At 37.9% G+C, this 21,929-nt stretch overlaps 1 protein-coding gene across 3 annotated transcripts in view; it reads left to right on the top strand.

Annotated features, from left to right (window-relative positions):
- The first annotated feature begins 21,231 nt into the window (after positions 1–21,231).
- The window catches only part of CR2 (complement C3d receptor 2), a 39,501-nt gene continuing 38,803 nt past the window's right edge, over positions 21,232–21,929 (top strand). For all 3 annotated transcript variants that reach the window (XM_010365632.2, XM_010365634.2, XM_010365633.2), the window contains exon 1: positions 21,232–21,468. In XM_010365632.2, the coding sequence (XP_010363934.1) occupies positions 21,411–21,468 (58 nt within the window). In that variant the 5' untranslated portion in view covers positions 21,232–21,410. The remainder of the gene's footprint in view (positions 21,469–21,929) is intronic.

Below are 21,929 nucleotides of genomic sequence, written 5' to 3'. Positions count from 1 at the left end.
AATTTGGAAGCATGAAGAAAAAGAACAAACACTAGTTTGTTTATTGTCTAGTTATTCCAGTAGATTGACTGAGAACACTGATGTTTGTCATATGTCATGGAAGTCCCAGGGTCAAATCTAATACCCCTTTACCATCCTGCAGAAAGCACCGGTCTTTCTTGGTTTGATTAGAGGGATTTTCCAAAAAGGAGAAAAGGGTCTTTTGTCCAAATATCCAACTGTACTGTCTGATGAGCACTCATTTAAAAAACATATTAGAAAGAATATTGCTTATGATTAAAAGTTTTACAAAGCACAAAAGTCCTTCAGTCAGCATGAACATTAGCCAGTAACACTCAAGAATTGTTTCTGTGATATCTGTTATCTAGTTCTGGATTCTTCTTTCATTGTGTATACTCAAACATGTGGCACTGGATTTTGGAGAGTAATTTGTTTCCTTAGAGCAAGTATTGCTGAACTGAAAAAGCAGGACAAAGGCAGAGTTTCTACAGGTGAGGCTGTAGGCCCATTTTCAATAGATCAGTCTTGAAAGTGCTAAGGAAGAGACTTTATAAAATCATAAGACATAAGAGCTGAAACAGCCCTTAAGAATTTTAGAGTTCAACCCCTCCTTTTATAAAGGAGGAAACGAAGTCCAGAGAAAGAATGCGAATTGACCAAAGTCCTTCCCTTAGTGATGGAATTGGCACCAGAATGTGAGCCTCCATTCTCAGGCAAGTAGTAGAAGAAATTCCAAGAGTACTGACCTTAGACACCACTCAGGAAAAGTAGCCCCATCAAAGTGAAGGGAGGCAGTGGTGATGTGAGATGTAATTAATAGTTCATTTAGCCTGTGCTGACAATGAGAACTGGATGGTAATTTGCTCTGCATGTAGAAAACATGTGCATAGGATGACAGTGGTAGGGAATCAATGATTGTGGTAATTCATGAGCAAAGCCCTGGAGAAAGAAAATGTAAGAAAAGAACTAAAGGCTTAATTCAGGTTATTGGGATAAAAATTAAACCTGGGAATCTCTGGATTAGTATTTCCTGAGATGCTGTTTATTTCATAAATAGAACATAAGAACTAGAACAAGAACCAGAAACAGCATATAAAGAAGGCAATATTGCAAAGAAAGAGATTTAGATGCATAGAACATGCTGTGGATTTAGGGGAAGCTGCAGAAGGAAAGATAACACCTAGATAGAAAGCAATGGCTTCCCCTCTAACACTACCCTGGGATCACATTATTGGCACTAAAATAATGTAAAGTCATAGAAAAATGTTTAGGTTAGGATAAATGTTAGAAGAGTTCTCAAATGAACTCGTGTCCGGGAGGAAATATTATGGCACACATAAGAAGGGAATTGGGACTTTGGTCTCCCTATCAAATTGGAAAAGAACAGAGTCTTGAAGAATAAGACTGTATGCAAAGGATATAAAGCTAAAATTTAACTGGTTGTGATTCAATTTTTTCTAATAGGAGTCTGGAATCATAGTTAAGCTGGGTAAATGATTAAGTAAATTTTGTTCAGTAGAATATGATATGATTATTAAAGTGATATGTATGAAGACTTTGGAAATACATTAAAAACTTATGACCTAAGGTAAGTAAAAAAACATGTATCATAGGGTGATTGTGATAATCGATATGGAAATAATTTTAAATGATAAATTGTATTTATACTATGTAATATATAGAAAATTTATTTTTTCATTGGGATAAAGATTAAGAATCAAATAATCAAGATTAATGTCACAGAACACATGTAGCTGTTGTTTTAAGAAGAGTGGTTTATGGGCCTAAATTTTTATCAAGTCGTTCCAATAATGGGCATTAAAAAATATGGTTAAATAAGATTCTTGGCTAAAATTGGGAACCCATATATAAGGTAAACTTCAAAGGTTTGGTAGAAGGAACTTAATGAATAAAATAAGATTTTACTATACCATAAAATCTTTACAAAGAATGATGGTTTATCAATAGGAAACACGCAGGAAAAATATACACTGTAATTGTGTAATGGGCTTATTGAAAGTGAAGGAACTGTGGAATTTTTTCGGTGAAACTTCTTTAAAGTATAGAAAAAAGATCAGAGAGCACTTGACTGGGAAAACAAAGTAGACTCCCAAACTCCAAATTAGTTTGGAAAGGCTGAGAAAAGTGACAAGATGTAAAATATTGGTTTTGTATGAGATAAATGGCAACTTCCAAAATCAGGTGATCAGAATCACAAGGAAAGAAATTCACGCATGTGTGTGTGCAGTTTTGCTGAGAGAAGTCTTCCTTCCTTGTCTTCTCAGTATCCTATCACAGTAAGTGCTCAGATAGAAGTTTTTGAATAGGAAGTCCTTTCCCCATTGCTTGTTTTTGTCAGTTTTGTTAAAGATCAGATAGTTGTAAGTGTGTGGCCTTATTTCTGGGTTCTCTATTCTGTTCCATTGGTCTGTGTGTCTATTTTTGTACCAGTACCACGCTGTTTTTGGTTACTGTGTTCCTGTAGTATAGTTTGAAGTCAGGTAGTATGATGCCTCCAGCTTTCTCATTTTTGCTTAGGGTTGCTTGGTGCTGGGATAACTGGCTACCCATATGCAGAAGAAGATTGAAACTGGACCCCTTCCTTACACATTATACAAAAATTAACTCAAGGTGGATTAAAGACTTAAGTGTAAAACACTAAACTATAAAAACCCTGGAAGACAACCCAGGCAATACCATTCTGGACACAGGAATGAGCAAAGATGTCAAGACGAAGATGCTGAAACAATTGCAACAAAAGCAAAAACTGACAAATGGGATTTAAGCAAACTAAAGAGCTTTTGCACAGCAAAATAAACTATCAACAAAGTGAACAGACAGAATGGGAGAAAATTTTTGCAAACCGTGCGTCTGATAAAGGTATAATACCCAGAATTTATAAGGAACTTAAGCAAATTTACAAGAAGAAAAACAACCCCATTAAAAAGTGGGCAAAGGACATGAACAGACACTTTGCAAAAGAATGCATACATGCAGCTAACAATCATATAAAAAAAGCTCTACATGACTGATCATTAGAGAAATAGAAATCAAAACCACAATGAGATACCATCTCATGCCAGTCAGAATGACAAATACTAAAAAGCCAAAAAACAACAGATATTGGCAAAGTGACAGAGAAAAAAGAACACTTATATACTGTTGGTGGGCATGTAAATTGATTCAATTTTTATGGAAGACAGTGTGGCAATTCCTCGAAGACGGAAAACAGAACTACCATTCGATCCAGAAATCCCATTACTGGGTATATACCCAAAGGAATATAAATCATTCTGCCATAAAGACACATGCACATGAATGTTCACTGCAGCACTGTTTATAGTAGCAGAGACATGGAATCAACCTAAATGCCCATCAATGGTAGGCTGGATAAAGAAAATGTGGTACATATATACTGTAGAATACTATGCACCCATGAAAAAGAACAAGAACTATGCACCCATAAAAAAGTATGAGATCATCCTTTGCAAAAACATGAATGGAGCTGGAGGCCATTGTCCCTAGCAAGATAATGCAGGAAGGAACAGAAAACCAAATACCTCATGTTATCACTTGCAAGTGGTAGCTAAACAATGAGAACACATGCACACATAAAGGGCAACAATGCACAGTATTGGACCTATTGGAGGGTGGAGGGTAGGAGGAGGGAGAGGATCAGGAAAAATAACTAATGGGTACTAGGCTTAATACCTGGGTGATAAAATAATCTGTACAACAAGCCCCCATGACACAAGTTTACCTATATAACAAACTTGCCCGTGAACCCATGAACTTAAAATAAAAGTAAGATTAAAAAGAAGAAGAAGAAGAAGAAGAAGAAGAAGAAGAAGAAGAAGAAGAAGAAGAAGAAGAAGAAGAAGAAGAAGAAGAAGAAGAAGAAGAGGAGGAGGAGGAAGAAGAAGGAGAAGAAGGAGAAGAAGAAGAAGGAGCAGAAGAAGAAGGAGAAGAAGAGGAGGAAGAAAAAGAAGTTTTTGGGTTGTCTTTCTCGTGCTACGAAAACCCTATGCAGTTTAAACATGACTAAGGACATTCTCCTTTTTAATAATATTTCTCTAAGTCACAGATATCTCAACATTCCAAGTTTCTAAATTACCCTTACAAGCTTCTTTTATTAGCACCTATTTCGCTTTGGGCCCTCCCAGAGGCAGATCTGGGTGTAAGTAGTCTACAGGGAAGGTGATGCCGGGAAGTACTGGTAGGGTCATGTGAAAGTGAGACAGGAAAAAGAAGGAAACTGACAAAGTGTGGGTGCCCATGCTAGTTAACACTGAACACAGCTGCTGGCATTTAGCCTTACTGAGGACCTCTGAGGGATGGTGAAGAATCCACCTCATACTTATCTCAAAGGAGGGGCAGAGAAGTGGGAGTATTTTGCCGCCAACTTCCCATTTGCCATTAGTTGAGAACTGCTTACGGGAGCATGACTCTCCAGCAGTTCTGACTTGTCCTGTGCTGGCCCAACATGCTCCCATAGTGAGGCAGAGAGTCCTAGAGTTTGCCATAAACAGCCTTAGGTGGGTGGGGAGAGGAGAATGCCAAGGGTCACTTATTGCTATCTATAGCATCTACTGCCACAGCTCGTTTCACAGCGACCAAAGGATACGTGCCAAGACACAGTCTCTGTGCTTCTGCTTTTCTTTCTTTATGTGCATTTATCAAGAGAAGTCATTGTATCACCCATCACTTCATTTAGCTTCTCTGTGCTGAAAATTTTTAGTCTGTATTTCATATTCTGTTTTCTCCCCCAAACCGTTTTCACATTCCTGGTTGTCAGTAGCATAAGTCCACTTGGATATCTCAATGTCAACCTTCAAAATCCCAAATCGTTTCTCGTTGTTCTTGGAAAATTTCCATCATTCAACAGATATTTTTTGAGCCCTAACTAGGATGCCAGGCATTGCCTTGGTAGTAGGGATATGCCAATCAATAAACTAGATTTGCCTTTACAGATTTTAATGTCTGAAGGCACATATAGGAATATAAGCAAATAAGCAGGTAATCCTAGATCAAAAAGCCCTGGGATATGGGGCAGGCTAGAGTGCTATGGGAGACAGTGGAAGGGCCTACAACCTATGCATGAGGATTCAGGAAAGCTTCTTGAAAGAAGTGAAGCCCACAGTTCACAATTGCAAATATGTGGAACCAACCCAAGTGTCCATTGACTAATGAGTGACTAAAGAAAATGTGGTATGTATACACCATAAAATACTACTCAGCCATTAAAAGGAAAGAAAGAATGTATTTTGCAACAACTTGGATGGAGCTGGAAGTCATTATTCTAAATGAAATAACAGAGGAGGGGAAAACCAAAAACCATATGTTCACACTTGTAAGTGGGATCTAAGCTATGAGTATGGAAAGGCATACAGAGTGATATAATGAACTTTGGAGACTCAGAAGGGGGAGGGTGGAAAGGAGGCCAGGGATGAAAAACTACACATTAGATACAATATATGCTATTTGGGTGACAATTGCACTAAAATCTCAGAATTCACCACTATATAATTCATCCATGTAACAAAAAAACCACTTGTACCCCAAAAGCTACTGAATTTTTTTTTTAAAGGCCCAGAGTGAGACCAAAAACATAAACAAAACTAGTGATGGTTACCATGGGTATCTTCCCAAGACTTAGCACAGGGCCCAGAGCAGACTCAGTTCCCAATTAATGTTTGACAAATGCATGAATAAGGAAAGAACATTTTGGACAGAGAAAAAAATAGATGGGAGACTCAAAGTTTTGAAAGGAAGTGCTTTGCATTTTGCCAAATAGAGGGACTATTTGTTTTTTGTTTGTTTGTTTTTTGTTTTTGTTTGTTGTTGTTGTTGTTGTTTTGAGATAGCCTCCATCTGTTGCCCAGGCTGGAGTGCAGTGGCATGATCTTAGCTCACGGCAACCTCCACCTTCCGGGTTCAAGCCATTTTTCTGCCTCAGCTTCTCGAGTAGCTGGGACCACAGGTGCCCGCCACCATGCCCGGCTAATTTTTGTATTTTTAGTAGAGACAGCGTTTTGCCATGTTGGCCAGGCTGGTCTCAAACTCCTGACCTCAAGTGATCCACTTGCCTCAGCCTTCCAAAGTGTTGGGAGTACAGGCGTGAGCCACTGCGCCCAGCCTTAGAAGCACTCTTGCATGGATAAGAAACTGATTAATCTTCATCTGGGCTGAATAACAGAGTAGAGGAGAAGTATTCAGTCCAACAGATAGAAATGTGACTGCAAAGTTGTAGCATCCACTGTGCACTCCCTTCTAGCTCCAGTAACATTTTGAGCAGTTAAGTAGTAAAAGCACTTATCTAGTCTTGGGGAGTAGAGAAGGATCCCCAGGAAATGTGAGATCCAAATTGAGACCTGATGGATTCAGAAGATGTCCTAAAGAGCAGTGGTGATGATAGTGGCAGACAAGGAGGTGGAAGAACATCCCAGGCAAGGAAACAGCTCATTCAGGGATGAAAGCTCGGAGACTTGGCAAGTTCAGGTGGTAACGCAAGCAATTAAGTACTTCAGCAGGAAAGATGAGGCAAGAGGCTGAAGGATCCTGATATTTAGTCTTACAGTTCATGTTAAGATATTTGGGGTACATGGAATGACGGGATCAGGTAGAATAAAGGGTAAGATGGTGAGAAAATCAGACTGGCCAGTCACCCACACAAGATTTCTCAAGGTTAACATATGTGTCCCCATGTTCCAGGCCTCATCTCTGGCTTCACAGTTTCAGAAAGTGGCTTCCATCAGCATAAGGACCATGGATTGTTTTCTAGTGGAGAGATTCACAGAAACAAAACTCCCAAGCAACCGTTTTTATAAATTGTATGGCTTTTCCAGTGACCAGTACTTTCATGTCTCCTACATGGAGCCTCTCCTGTTTTTTCCTAACCAGCATCTAGGCATCAGAAGGCTACTTCTCAATTTGGAATCAAATAAAAGATACAAGGAAAGTATATTGAGAGAGGTTTCGCCCAATTTCACGCAAGACTGAGACTCTTAACCCTGGCTGTACATTAGAATCACTTGGGGAGCTTTTTAAAGTCACCGATTCCCCTTTGAGACCAATGATCAGGTTGGTGCAAAAGTAATTGCGGTTTTAATTAAAAGCAGTTGCACAAACTGCAATTCCTTTTGCACCAACCTGATAGATCAGAATCTCTGAGAGTGAGCCCCAGTTTATTTCTGTGAGCCTCTTCCATGATTCTAATGCTCAGCCACTGATCTCACCAGCAAAGCTGTCTCATCAGGTTAAGGCAGGGCCCAGATCAGTAGCCAGATCAAAACCGCAATTACTTTTACACCAACCTGATAATTGGTCTTGGAAAGGAATCAGTGACTTTAAAAAGCTCCCCAAGTGATTCTAATGTACAGCCAGGGTTAAGAGTCTCAGCCTTGCGTGAAACTGGGCGAAACCTCTCTCAATATACTTTCCTTGTATCTTTTCTTTGATTCCAAATTGAGAAGTAGCCTTCTGATACCTAGATACTGGTTAGGAAAAAACAGGAGAGGTTCCATGTAGGAGACATGAAGGTACTGGTCACTGGAAAAGCCATACAATTTATAAAAACGGTTGCTTGGGAGTTTTGTTTCTGTGAATCTCTCCACTAGAAAACAATTCGTGGTCCTTATGCTGATGGAAGTCACTTTCTGAAACTGTGAAGTCAGGGATCAGGCTTGGAACATGAGGACACATATGTTAACCTTGAGAAATCTTGGGTGGGTGACTAGCCAACCTGGATACACAATGCCAACTTCCTTGTCTCTGGCCCCAGGTTTTCTAGTTTCTGTTGCAAACCACCTCTGTTCCATTGAAATGTTCTTTCTGTTTTATTATAAAATGTTTCAAATATACAGGAAAATCAGAATAACAATGATCAACTATAAGCCCACTACCAAACTTGGCCACATCTCATCATCTTGCACATGTGCTTCAGAATTTTTACAATAAAATAACAGCTACAAAGCCCCTTGTACAATCCAAGTTCCCTCCTTCTACACTTAGAGATAAGCACTATCCATAAAGTGGCAATCATCCTTTCTATGAATGTTTTATTATTTTACCAAAAGTAGATACATTTTAAAACAAATGCATTTTGTTAAAAATGTATGCAAAACAGTACTGTTTTGTATAGCTGTAATTTTTATATAAATGGCATCATCCTTCATGTATCCTGCAATTTGCCATCTTTGCTTCAGCACGATTTTGAGTGCCATGCTAATACATGTAGCTTTAATTCAATCATTTTCACTGATAAAATCATTAAAAATTGTATAAATGCTTGAGTTTCTCTTGGGTGTGTATAGAGGTGTAATTGTTGGGTCAATACATATATACATCTTTAAATTCACTAGATACGAACAAATTATTTTCCAAAGTAGTTCTAATTTTATGAAAGTCCTTGATAATTCTCAGAATTCTATAAGACTCCCCATTCTACAATATGTGAATGCTGGCAGAAATCGTTTATAAAGCAGCATATACAGACACAGAATATTGAGACAAGGAAAGGGACTAAAAGTAAGTTAGCCATTAAAGATGTTACAGTAAGAGAAATAGTGTACTACATTATTGCATGATGAAACTGGAAACTGCCTTCCAACTCAGTGGAAGCATCCTTATTTTTCCAAACAGACCTCAGCAAAGATAAGTGGGAGAATTATGACAAAATTTACTGACAATTCAATGAATTTTCAACAGTTTAACATTAAACTGAAATGAGAGAGTGATACAATGTGAGAGTAAATAATAATCCAGTAGAAGAGAGACATAAACAACGACAATAACACCTTTTACTGAGCCCTGACGAAGAGCTTCTTTGTGAGATTATGTGCTTTTCCTCTTCCTAAAAGCTAAAGTAGAGACTGAAGTCCAGTCCAAATTAGGCTTCCCAGCACTGGGCTCTTTATGCCTGGAGGGAGGGCCCTGTTCCAGAAGTTATTGCAAGGTGCTACAAAGTATATCAACAAATTTTCATAACTGCTATTAAGCTTTCAAAACCACCAGACAAAGAAATAGCACTGGATTGTAAATTCCCTAGAGAAAAACTACATGTCTAACTACTTTGAGCAAATCCACATTTTATTACTTATGGTACTTCTTATGCAAACTGCTTTGGAGAAGTAAAATTGTTAGGATGTATGATGGACAATATACTGGGGAATTATGACCTGCAATTTAGGATGGCTGAAAACATTCACTATGTTAAAAGAAAAATAGTTACTAATAGAAGTAGTAAATATCTTTGGATACAATAGTTTCTTAATATTTTCATGCATTGTTTAACTTTGATGTATGAACTATTTTCTAAAACTTATGAAGGAAGAAAGATTTTCTTTCCTTTGATTGGCTATATACTGGCAGTGGAACTTGAAATGTCTACTGATGACCGCTTTAAATTGTATGTTATCTGGCAAGAATTTATAGACTTTCTGGGAGGTTAACAGTTGGGGAAGGAAGCCAATCTTATGTATCTCTGCTCCTATTAATTGGAATTAAAAGTGATATTGAATATATGTAAATGTATTTCAGTATATTGACTCACTATTGTCTTTTGATCATAAGTTACAGACCCTTTCTGGACTTTGAGCTTTTCATATATTTGCTATATTTCCAAATATTAACTGTTATTGTTCTACTTCTATTCTGTGTGTGGCATTTTTATATAAATGGCATACACACACACACACACACACACTCACAGACAGAGAGAGAGAGAGAGAGAAATCTCAAATTGTTTTGTGTTACCAATGATCTAGAAAGTTTGGAACTGTTTATAAAATAAAGGTTTTATTACGTATATTTTTGCTGTTGTTTTTATCGCTTTTAAGTTTAGAGAATTATTTGTCACCTTCAAATCATGTAAGCTAAAGTGAACATACTCATTTGGAGTCTTTCCCAATGTGTTAAACTTGCTTTAATAAGTTTATCAACTTTTAATGTATATTGTTACTCCTATAACAAAGAAACTATATTTTAGCTTGGTTAGTTGTGTTATTTGTCACATATTAATAAGTAACTTTACAGCTTATTAATTCTGAAGAAATTCAAAAGTACTTCACTTGATTACACTGCCTTATTTCCAGTATTGAGAATAATTCTTTTTAATGCCTCTTAATACCCAAATTGAACTCCAACATATGAAAATCATTTTGCTTCCTCTCAGAATACCAAGTACTCTTGTGCTTTAAAAATGCCTCTTCAAGTTCTTACTTTGGGCTGGGCATGATGGCATGAGTTTGAGGCCAGTCTGAACAACATAGCAAGATCCCATCTCTAAAAAAATTAATTTAATTAAAAAAATAAAATTTTACTTTGCAAAATTGTAAAATTTCACTTGGTAAACTTGTATGTACATTTCAATTAACTACCAATTATCTGGATATCCTGGCAGTGCCTTTTCTCAATCTTCAGTGACGAAGTTTTTAAAAAGTTGATTGCTGATGAATTAGGGAAGGGAAAGTAATTTATTTTTACTAAAATACTATTCTAAGTGTTTCAGATTTAGTTTTGTGTCACCACTAAATTACATTGTTACATCACTAAAGTAAATTTGTTTATTAAAGTTCTTTTTAAACTGAAGTCTCCATAAAGAAGGTCAACTATAGGTCTTCTCCACACGTCAGGGAGAAGTAGAAATAAAGATGAAGAGACATGACTACTCCTGTGTCTTCTTGAAGCCAAAGATATTTGTTTAAATGAAGATTTGGAAAAACTCCAAGAGAAACAAAAGGGCTATTAAGAAAAGGTAGGGAATTCTGGAAGGAGTGTGAAAGGACACCCTCTTCCACTACTTACTGGCCCCTCACCGTTCCTCAGAATCACGGCCACCTCTGGAGGCAGACATAGGATGCCCCTGATGACAGCAATCCATCTCTGTTCCCAAAGGGTATTCTGCATCCCTTAAAACAGTGAGGGTTCAAGTCTTTGTTTCAGTACCTCATAAACACAAAATCTGAAATAAGTAAAATACAGTAAAATATGACATGCAAATCCATGACTTTTGCAGGAAGACAGGTCCAAATGGAAAGAAAATGTTTTTCTGCTTTGACTGGAAGGAATGAAAACAGAAATGGTGATGAAATGCCTGCAAAGCATTAGGCAGTCTGGAAAGTCCCTGCAAATGTCCCTGTCCCCCATCCTCCAGACCACCCCACACCATTATCACGACTAGCAACACGACCAAGTCACAGAGATGTTTGACCATTTTTGTGGACTGCTCATTGATTAGCATTATGTGACAGAAGTATTCTGAGGCAGCTTACTGCTTACTGTAGAGGGTGCTGGTTTTCAATGAAGATAGTCAAGTGGTTTGGAAGGGGAGGGATTATCTTAGCCGGAATCTAGACACTGATTCTACTCAATCTGATACTACATTAATTCTGCTTTGCAAAGGGGAAAGAATATTCTTCTTATGTGACTTCTGAATGAACTTCTTTCACTATTGAGGGCCCAACATCCCACACACCCCAGGCCAGTGCGGAAACCCCCTAAAGGAAGCAGTTCCTCTTCTGCTTTTTGGATAACTGACCAGATTTTTTTCCAGAAAATCTCTAGGATTGATTTTGTTTTTTTACGTATGACTTTTGTGTTGTATTCAAGATACCCAAATTCTAAATAATGTAAGTTTAATTAGATTGCAAAACATTGCAACTGTTTTAAAACTCCATGTTAGTGTCATGACAGGAAACCATAAATGATTTTTAAAATACTTGAATAGGGAAAAATTAAGTCTCATGGAGAGTGATTCCCTTATCTTGCAGCCACCTGCATGGTCTCTACCATGCCCCTACACTTGCTATGTGTTCTTGGCAATACCCCAGGAGGTTCAGACAATAGCTCATCAACACTGAGAACCACAACTTGCAGATGTGGTAGCCCCATTTACACAATGGCAGTTGCTTTGTGCTGAAGCAAGGATCTCATCCGCAACCTATGGTCTGAGGGTAACTTGTGCATAAATAGAATTCTGCTGTAAGGCAGGAGGACTAGAGATGGTTTATAATGGCTTGATATCAAACTTCTTTATAATTCACCAGAAGCTAGGAAGTTCCAAAACTGATCATAGAAACAGATAGTATCTTTGGATAAATCACAGATTGAGAAACATTTTGCTAAGGACTTCTGGTTGGTTCATTCTGGTTGCTGTTGACAGCAAACATACCCTGTCTTCTTGATCCATCTGCAGTAATGATCCCTTATACCTTTGTAATATTCATCATTACTTTTATTTTTATCCTTCTCTTTATTCTTGATCATTCTTACTAGTCATTTGTCAAATTAATTCGATTTTTTAAGAACCCAACTTGGCTCTTGTTTGTGATTTCACTGATCTTTTGTTTCTCTCTCTCGCGCTCTCTCTCTCTCTCTCTCTCTCTCTCTCTCTCTCTCTCTCTCTCTCTCTCTCTCTCTCTCTCTCTCTCTCTCGATGGAGTCTTGCTCTGTAGCCCAGGCTGGAGTGCAGTGGGGCCATCTCAGCTCACTGCAAGCTCCGCCTTCCCGGTTCACACCATTCTCCTGCCTCAGCCTCCCGAGTAGCTGGGACTACAGACACCCGCCACCACGCCCGGCTAATTTTTTTGTGTTTTTAGTACAGACGGAGTTTCACCGTTTTGGCCAGGATGGTCTCCATCTCCTGACCTCATGATCCACCCACCTCAGCCTCCCAAAGTGCTGGAATTACAGGCGTGAGCCACCACGCCCAGCCCCTTTCTTCTACTTTCTTTGGATTTTTTTTTTTCTGACCTCTTAAGACAAGTGATTTTCAGGTTTTCTTTTTTTCAACGTATCTAGTATCTTTTTCTAAAACACGCATTAGCTGTATCCCATAAATTTTAATACGTTATTTTCTCCTTTGGCTCAGTTTGAAAAACACACTAATATATGTTCATGTCTATTATGATTTTTTTCTGCCCTATGTATAATTTAGACATGTCTATCTTAATTTTCAAACATACAGTTTTTTAAAGTATTTATAGAATATTAATTTCTAGCTCAATGGCATTGAGATCAGAGGACATATTCTGCATGATTTCAATGTTTGAAGTTTTTAGAGACTTGTCCTATGATCTAGCTTGCAATCAATTTTTGTACATTAGCTTTCCGTACCTGAAAAAAGGTGTCTTCTGCATTTATCAGGTGCAGTGTTCTGTAAGTTCCCTATGTCTGGCACGTTAATCATGTACAAATTTTCAATTTATTTGTGAATTTTGTCAACTTATTCTATCAATTATCAACAGATAAATTAAAATGTATCTGTGAGTTTAAATTTGCATTGTAAATTTGTCTGTTTCTTCTTGTATTCTGTTGAACTTTGTCTTAAATGTTTTGAAGATGCACTATTATATGCAGAAAAACTTAAATTATATCATCTGAGTGAGTTGTTCTTAAATTCTCTTTTGTCAACAATTGATACAATTACATATATCTTTTACTACTGTTTACACACTGTATCTTTTTCCATTACTGATTTTCAAGTTTTCTATATCTTTAGGGTTTTTAAAATAGTTTTATTAAACCATAATTCATATACCATACAATTCACCCATTTAAAGTGTGCAATTCAATGGCTTTTAGTGTATTTACAAATACATTTAGTCATTATCAGAGTCCATTTTAGAATATTGTCATCATCTGAAGAATATTCTTTAGTATCACCCTCTATCCACTCTCTATTATCCATCCTCCCATTATCCTCCCCTCCACTCTAAGCAATCACTGATCTATTTCCTGTCTCTATAGGTTTTCCTGTTGTGGACTTTCACATGAATGGAATCATACAATATGTGGACTTTTGTGACTGACTTCCTCCACTTAGCATAATGTTTTCATGTTTCATGCAAGTTGTAACATATCAGTACATTATTCCTTCTTATAGTTGTTTCCGTTATATGGATGTACCACACTTTGTTTATCCATCAATCAGTTGATTGACATTTGAGTCATCTCTACCTTTTGGCTGTTACAAATAATGCTGCTATGAACATTCATGTACAAGTTTTTGTGTGAACATATGCTTTCATTTCTATTGGATATATACCTAGGAGAGGAATTGCTGGGTTTAATCATTTGAGAAATTACCAGATTGCTTTCCAAAGTACCTGCACCATTTGACATTCCCACCAACAGTGTACAAGGGTTTCAATTTCGCTACATCCTCATCAGCACTTTTTATTATCTGATTGTTTAATTTTAGCCATCCTAGTGAGCTTTGATTTCTATTTCTAGTGGCCCAAAATTCTAAAAGAATCAAAGCTCAAATTCTCCCACATCCCTAAAATGACCTAGTGGATTTCCGCTTTCTCTTTTATGTTGCCCTAATAATTTCACTTATACATTCTGATTATATATATTTATAGGGATATCTAGATAGATAGATAGATAGATAGATAGATAGATAGATAGACTAGATAGATAGATAGATAGATAGATAGGATAGATGGATAGATAACATAGATAGATGGATAGATAAATAGATAGATAGATAGATAGATAGATAGATAGATAGATAGATAGGATGAACTAGGTAGATAGATAGATAGATCTAAACACACACACACACACACACACACACACACACACACACACATATTTCAGCACTTAGGGTTGTTTTCAGTGGAATAATTCATCCAGTTAATCTAGGACATAATATTACTGAAAATAGAATTCCATTCTTTTACCCATTTTAATTGGTATATCCTTCCTATGGATATGCAGCAGTTCTTCATATGTTCTACATAACAGTCTCTTTTTAGTTATATGTGTTGCAGATGACTTATGTCTTATGTAAGTCATGTGGTTGTGCTCTTGTAATAATATAGTTTAACAAATGAAGTTTTTAGAGTTAATATACTTGAATCCATCAAACTTTTCCTTTATCATTTGCATTTTTACATCTATTATAAGAAATATTTCCTTACCCCAAGGTCATAAAAGTACTGTCATGTATATGTTCTTCCATATTTTTTTTTTTTTTTTTTTTTTTTGAGACGGAGTCTCGCTCTGTCACCCAGGCTGGAGTGCAGTGGCCGGATCTCAGCTCACTGCAAGCTCCGCCTCCCGGGTTTACGCCATTCTCCTGCCTCAGCCTCCCAAGTAGCTGGGACTACAAGCGCCCGCCACCTCGCCCGGCTAGTTTTTTATATTTTTTAGTAGAGACGGGGTTTCACCGTGTTAGCCAGGATGGTCTCGATCTCCTGACCTTGTGATCCACCCGTCTCGGCCTCCCACAGTGCTGGGATTACAGGCTTGAGCCACCGCGCCCGGCCGTTCTTCCATATTTTTAATGTCTTACCTTTCACATTTAAGCCATCATCCATTGGAAATAGAATTAATATGTATGGGGTTGGGGTCGATTTTATTATTCCACTATATGTAATGAACTGTCCCCAAATTATCTGTTGAATAGTCTAATCTTTCACCAGCAATCTTCAGCACTACCCATGCCATGAAGCTAGTTTCTATATATGAGGTATTTTTCTTTTTTCTTATTAATCTATTTTTCTACTCATTCATCAATACCACACTATCTTAAATATTAAGAATTTACGTCTTGATACCTACTAGAACAAGTATCAGCAAGTGTCAGTTTAACCGTTTGTATCCCTTTGCTATCATGTATTTTAGAATGACATTGCCAGATTCCTTTAAAAATGTTAAATTTTGACAAGAATTGCATTGACTACATATCTGATCAGTTTGTAGAGAGCTCATATATTTTTTAATCAAGTTGTCCTATACATGAATGTGCTTATTTATTCATTTCTTTAGGTCATATTCACTTTACCTGAATAAAATGTCATAATTTTCTCCATAAAGATTCTTCAACTATTCTGTTAGATTTATTCCTATTACGCACTTTTAGTAAGCATCTCATCTTCTTAAGATTTAAAATGAGCTCAATTTTAAAAAGATACTTCTGGTATTTTACCATAAGGAATGATATTTGCTGAGGTATTTTTTGTAAATATCTTTATAGGGCTAAGGGAGCTCTTTTCTATTTCTCTTTAGTTAAAAGGGCTTTTAAAAATCAGTTAAATTTTATTAAATCTTTTGTGAGTTTATGTTTCTGGTAGATTTTAATCTGTTGAAAATCTGTGTTTGTAATCTTAGCACTTTGGGAGGTCATGGCAGGAGGATCGCTTGAGGCCAGGAGTTTGAGACTAGCCTGGGCAACAAGTGAAACCCTGTCTCTACAGAAATCTTTAAAAATAGCCATGCATGGTGGCATGTGCCTGTAGTCCCAGCTACTGGGGAGGGTGAGGCAAGAGGGTCACTTGAGCCCAGGAGTTCGAGGCTGCAGTGAGCTATGATAGTGATACTGCAACTCCAGCCTGGGCAACACAGCAAGATACTGCCTCTAACAAAACAACACAAAAAAAACTGAAGGTTGCTTCCTCTGAGAAAGAATGTGTTTCCTTCTGTCGGAAGCCAGAAGATAGCAACAGTACCCTTCCGGGTCACTTGGCTTAATTCAAGTATCTTAAGCCAAATTACCTACCTTGTGCAACTCCCTACATACAAAGCTTAGTCAATTGTAGTAAAAATTAACACAGAACAACCTCCTTTGTGTACACCTACAAATCACTGCTCCAATTTTAGTTCCATTTACCTTTTTTTAATTGTCCCCATTGGCACCAACATGTATGTACTCTGGATTTTGTTTATTATAAACAACTACAAAATCCTTTTAATGTATATCTAATGTCTTAAGCATATTACAGGATGAAAACCCTGTGCAGAATCCCCATTTTCTGATGAGATTTGTGGATTTATTCATTCAAAAAAATTCTATGGAGTGTCTACCATGGATCAGGCAATATTCATGGAACTAGGGGGTTTAAACATAGAGAAACAGACAGACAAACAAACAAAATCTTTCCTTCATGGATCTTACATTGTAAGAGAGACAAACACAAATGAGGTCATTGTAAAATATATAATGTGTTCAATGGAGCTAAGTAGTAAGAGAAGAAAAACAGACCAAAGAAGGGGATATAAATGGAAAGGGAGGTAAAAGTGTAAGAGGATATCTAGGAAAGATCTCACTGAGAAGGTGTCTTTGAGGAAAGACTAGAACGAAATGAGGGAGCTGGCCACTGGGCTATTCAGGAGAAAAACAATCTGGGAAGAGCAAACAAGACCCTCCGAGGGAAAATGACCCCAGTCAGAGTACAAAGAGTGAATACTAGAGCATCAAAGGCCATTGTGGCCAGAAGGAGAAAAGAAGGAGAAAAGGCTCGAAGATGAACCCAGAGAAGTTAAAGGAAAGCAGATCACATTGGACTGAATGGATCATAGTTATGACATTGCCTTCTACTTTGAATGAGATAGGAAATTATTGGAAGGTTTGGAGCAGAAAGCAGTGATTTCTTTTTTCCTGACAAGCATGTGAACAGGATCACTGCAAGATACTAGACACCAACACACTAATCTATAGAGGAGTTGAGCTTTCGTGTTGGTGAGAAGTGTTTATTCATAAAAATACATTTGGGAAATTTATGAGGGTGGACAAGAATAAACATCAAAAAAATCATGAATCTAACTGTAAAATAAATGAAACAATACAAGTGCAAGAAGAAAACATCGATGAATTATTGTGTAACTTGGGTATAGAGAATGGTTTTTAAAACCATGGCTCCTAATCCAGATGCAATAAAAGAAAAGATTTATCAACTTGACTGCGTTAAAACAGACAATGCTTACAAGGCAAAACGATGCCAGAAACAAAGTCAAAATACAACTGACAAACTGGGAGGAAATATTTGCAAAATACATCCGGAATAACAATCTTAATATATATAAATAAGTCTCAAACATTGAGACAGGAAAACATAAATATACATGATAAAAATATGTTTTATGAATGTTCAGACTTACTCATAAGGAATGCAAATTAAAACTACACTGAGATAAAATGTCTCATTTATTAGATTGACTAAAATTTAAAACCATGATGACAGCACATTAGATTAATGAGGTGCTCTCACAGTTTTGTAGGAATATAAATGGTACAACTCTTATTAAGGAAATTTGGCAATATCTAACAAACCTACATATGTGTTTGCCATTTGACCCAGCAATCCCACTTCTAGGAATTTGAACTGAAGACATGCTTCTAACAGCAGAAAAATAAATATTCACAAAGTTACTCTTTAGAGTATTGAAAACAACCAAACTGTCCACACAGAGAAAGATGGTTGAATAAACTATGGCATATCCACACAGTGAAGTATTGCATGCAACTGTAAAAATGAATGAGGAATATTTGAATTTGTAGGAAATAGTGGATTCCAGCATATTCGTTAAGTTAAAAAAGAAAAGTGCAGACGAATATCTATAGCATGCTTTTAAAATGTAATAAAAAAGGAGAACTAAGAAGACAAATGTGTAGCAGCTCATTTGAGCAAAACTAAAGACAAACCAGAAACTACTGAAATTGAGTACCTATGGTGGGAAGAATAGAAGTGATGGAGGGAAGTGACATTTCCCTTTTATTGTGTCTTTTTATATCAATCTGACATTTGGGACTACGTTAATGTTTTATTTAAGCAAAAAAAAAAAAATCAAAAAGATTGAGGGGAAACTAAAATAGAATACAAAGAGAAACAAATTAACAGTATTTTACAATCACACTGAAAAGGGGGAATAATCTGAGTAACTTTTGAACACAACAATGCTGTTTTATATTTTTCGGGCTATAAACAAAACAAAACTTTAAAAACGAGTAGATCTGATTTCCATCATGGTATAGAGTTAGCAATTTTAAACTTCTTTCTGTGTATTCTAGGATTAAGCAAATAAGTAAATACATTGTGGAGGTAGGTGTTTCACTATTGAAGAAGGGAGTTACACATATGGAAAGACAGAAGAATAGAATGAACTCTATGCTAACAGACTGAAATTGGAAGAATTGCTATGAATTCATGACATATGTAAATATAGATATGGGAATGGATATACATATATATAATACATATCCTTGCTCTGTCTGCTGAGAGGGTGCAGAAGCAATGATACTCCAATAAAAACGAACACACTTAGCATCCAATTCTGGCATCTAAATGCCATTCTCTGCCAGAAAGAACCAGCATTCCTTGGAGAAACAGCAAATTCCAGTGTCAGGTCTAGAGGTGAGTCTGGAGCATCTTTTTTTGTGTGTGTGTATACCAGAAAGTGAGGAAGTGCTCAAAGAACAATAAGAACAAGTCAAAATGACACAGGAACTATTTTGAGGGCTCCCACTGGCCCAATCAGGGAGAATTTAAGCATCAAAATAAATAATGGTAGCCATGAATTATGACCCATTGAGTAAATAAATAAAATTCATATTGATATAGTTTATGCTGATATAGATAAACGAATAAATAGAGAAGGGAAAACTTTTATTTACAGTAAAATGCCAACAGATGAATATAGAAGTAATTATTAAATTAGAAAAAAACACCCTTTGACAACCATCATAGTAAAAATTGATTCAAGAAAGGATCATCAATAGACACTAAAATTTGTGGGTAAAAATTTGATGAAAAAATGAGGAATTTATATAGTTTTAAAGTATCTCCCTATAAAATCCTTCTTAATTACAAAGGGAAAAATACTGAGTCTACACTAAGAAATACGGCAGGCACCATCTTAACTAAGTGATGAAAGTTACCACCACCAGTAATAGGACAAATAGACAACATATGCCTCCCCATAAGGACACGACATCTTTTCTGGTATGCCTGTCAAATAATTAGATTCAATAACCTGAATCTATCATGAAGAAATGATAGGCAAACCCAAATTGTGGGGTGTGATTCTGTCTCCTGACATTCCCATCCACGTATACTGCCCTCCTACACTGAAAAGGGCTGATCTGTATAATCAATAGGATATTCTGGAGATAATATATTGTGATTTCTGAGGACAGGTCACAAAGGACGTTGTGGCTTCTTCTTTCTTGTTCTCAGAGAAGCTAGCTGCCATATCACAAGGACACTCAACATACAAGCAGCGAGCCCTATGGCAAAATCCACTTGGTGAAGAATGAAGCTTCCAGTCAAGGGTTGGTAAGTGAGTCATCTTAGATGTGGATTCGCCTGTCCCAGTTAACCCTTCAGATGACTGCACCTCCAGCTGACCTCTTAACTGCAATCTCCTGAGAGATCCCAAGCCAGAACCACCTGACCGACCCACAGAAACTGTGAGATCATAAATGTTTATTCTTGCTTTACACCACTAACTTCAGGGTATTTTGTTATTATAATAGATAACGGACTTAAAAGTCATTCTCCAAAAATAATTGCAGTGTATCCATCAAAAATGTAAAGGTCATGCAATATCAAAAAGGCTGAGGACATTTTTCCAGATTAAAGAAGTGGGGGTAGGGGTGGGGGGATGGCATAATGATCAAACACAATACATGATCATGAAATGATTCTGGACCAGGAAAAACAAAGGTTGGTTTCTATTGTTGTTATTGTTTTTACCATAACGCAGGTTATTGAGATGATCGTCAAAATTTAAATACAGATGATAGCTTATAGAATAGCCTTGTGTCAATGTTAAGTTCTTATTTTTGATCACTGCACTCTAGTTATGGAACAGAAACTCCTTAGTGAACCATTTAGAGTAGGAATAAATGCTAGATGGTTCCAAAGTAATAATTACATAATTATAATTATATAAGCACATCTATGTACATATATGTCTATAGAGAAAGAATAGAGAATGGTAAAGAAAATACAGCAAAATGTTAACATGCAGAGAATCTGGATGACAAGTATATGGGAATTCTCTGCAGTACTCTTGAAACTTTTCTGTAGAGATTACTTCAAAATAAAAAGAAGAGCAGAAGTGGCTGCAGTTCCTATATTCCCTAAGTCAACTTACAGTGTTTTTACAAACTGGGAGATGAATCCACTAATAGATTTTGAAATGAGTTTGGTGGATTTCTAATATATTCTTATTAGAAATAAGAATTAGAATAGGATAGCCTAGCCTAGTCTAGCATAACACAGCATGGCACAGAAGACGAACATTGTAGTTACTAAGGGTGAGTACTAATTCATGAAAGTTTTGTTTAAGTTCTAGAAAAAGAAACAAGTGAGTGTAGTGGGTTGCGTGGTCAAAAAAGTGGGGAAGACACCTCATCGAGGAGCGAGTCTGAGCCAGAGTGGCTCAGAGCTCCCTGCCCACCTCGTGCGGGCGGCCCCTCCCGCCTGTCCCACCCTCACCGGCGCCGCGTCAGCCCCCAGGCCGCCTGCAGGTGTGCGCGCAGAACTAGCAAGTGTGCCGGACAATATTTAAGGGCCCGCCTCTCCTGGCTCACAGCTTCTTGCTGCTCCAGCCCTGCCCTCGCGGAGCTGCCGGACGCTCGCGGGTCTCGGAACGCATCCCGCCGCGGGGGCTTCGGCCGTGGCATGGGCGCCGCGGGCCTGCTCGGGGTTTTCTTGGCTCTCGTCGCACCGGGGGTCCTCGGTGAGCTGGGAGGGGGAGCACGGAGGTGGGGACGCGTCCCGGGCAGGGAAGGCTTCTGTGCCGCTATGCAAACCAGGGGCTAAAAGCGAGAAGGTGGGGACAGCCCTCCACGCGTGTCCTCCTCCCGCTAGCTTTGAGGGACCCCTGCAATAAACCGCCTGGTCCTGATTGTCCCCACTGGCTCCTCCGGGAGCTGGGACCTCCAGAATTGGAAGCTGCGCCACAGAGGGGCGCTGTCTGGTCGGCCCCGTGTGGCTGGCGGTGTGCTGGTGCTCGCGGTCTCCTGGCTCCCCGCCCCCGGGATTCTGCAGGTGCTCATCGCTCTCTGGCCGGCGGTCAGCGCTACCGCTCGCCGCAGGAAATCTACCCACTGCGTGCGGCACCAACTAGCCACGTGAGGCTGTTTCTGTACACCCTGAACTGCGCTCCTGCCCAGCAAAAGCGGCAGAGCCTCGGCTCCC

This window comes from Rhinopithecus roxellana, chromosome 8, assembly GCF_007565055.1.
Source record: "Rhinopithecus roxellana isolate Shanxi Qingling chromosome 8, ASM756505v1, whole genome shotgun sequence".
Classification (NCBI taxonomy): domain Eukaryota; kingdom Metazoa; phylum Chordata; class Mammalia; order Primates; family Cercopithecidae; genus Rhinopithecus; species Rhinopithecus roxellana.
Note: the sequence above shows the minus strand (reverse complement) of the source record. Positions and strands in the feature narration are given on the sequence as shown.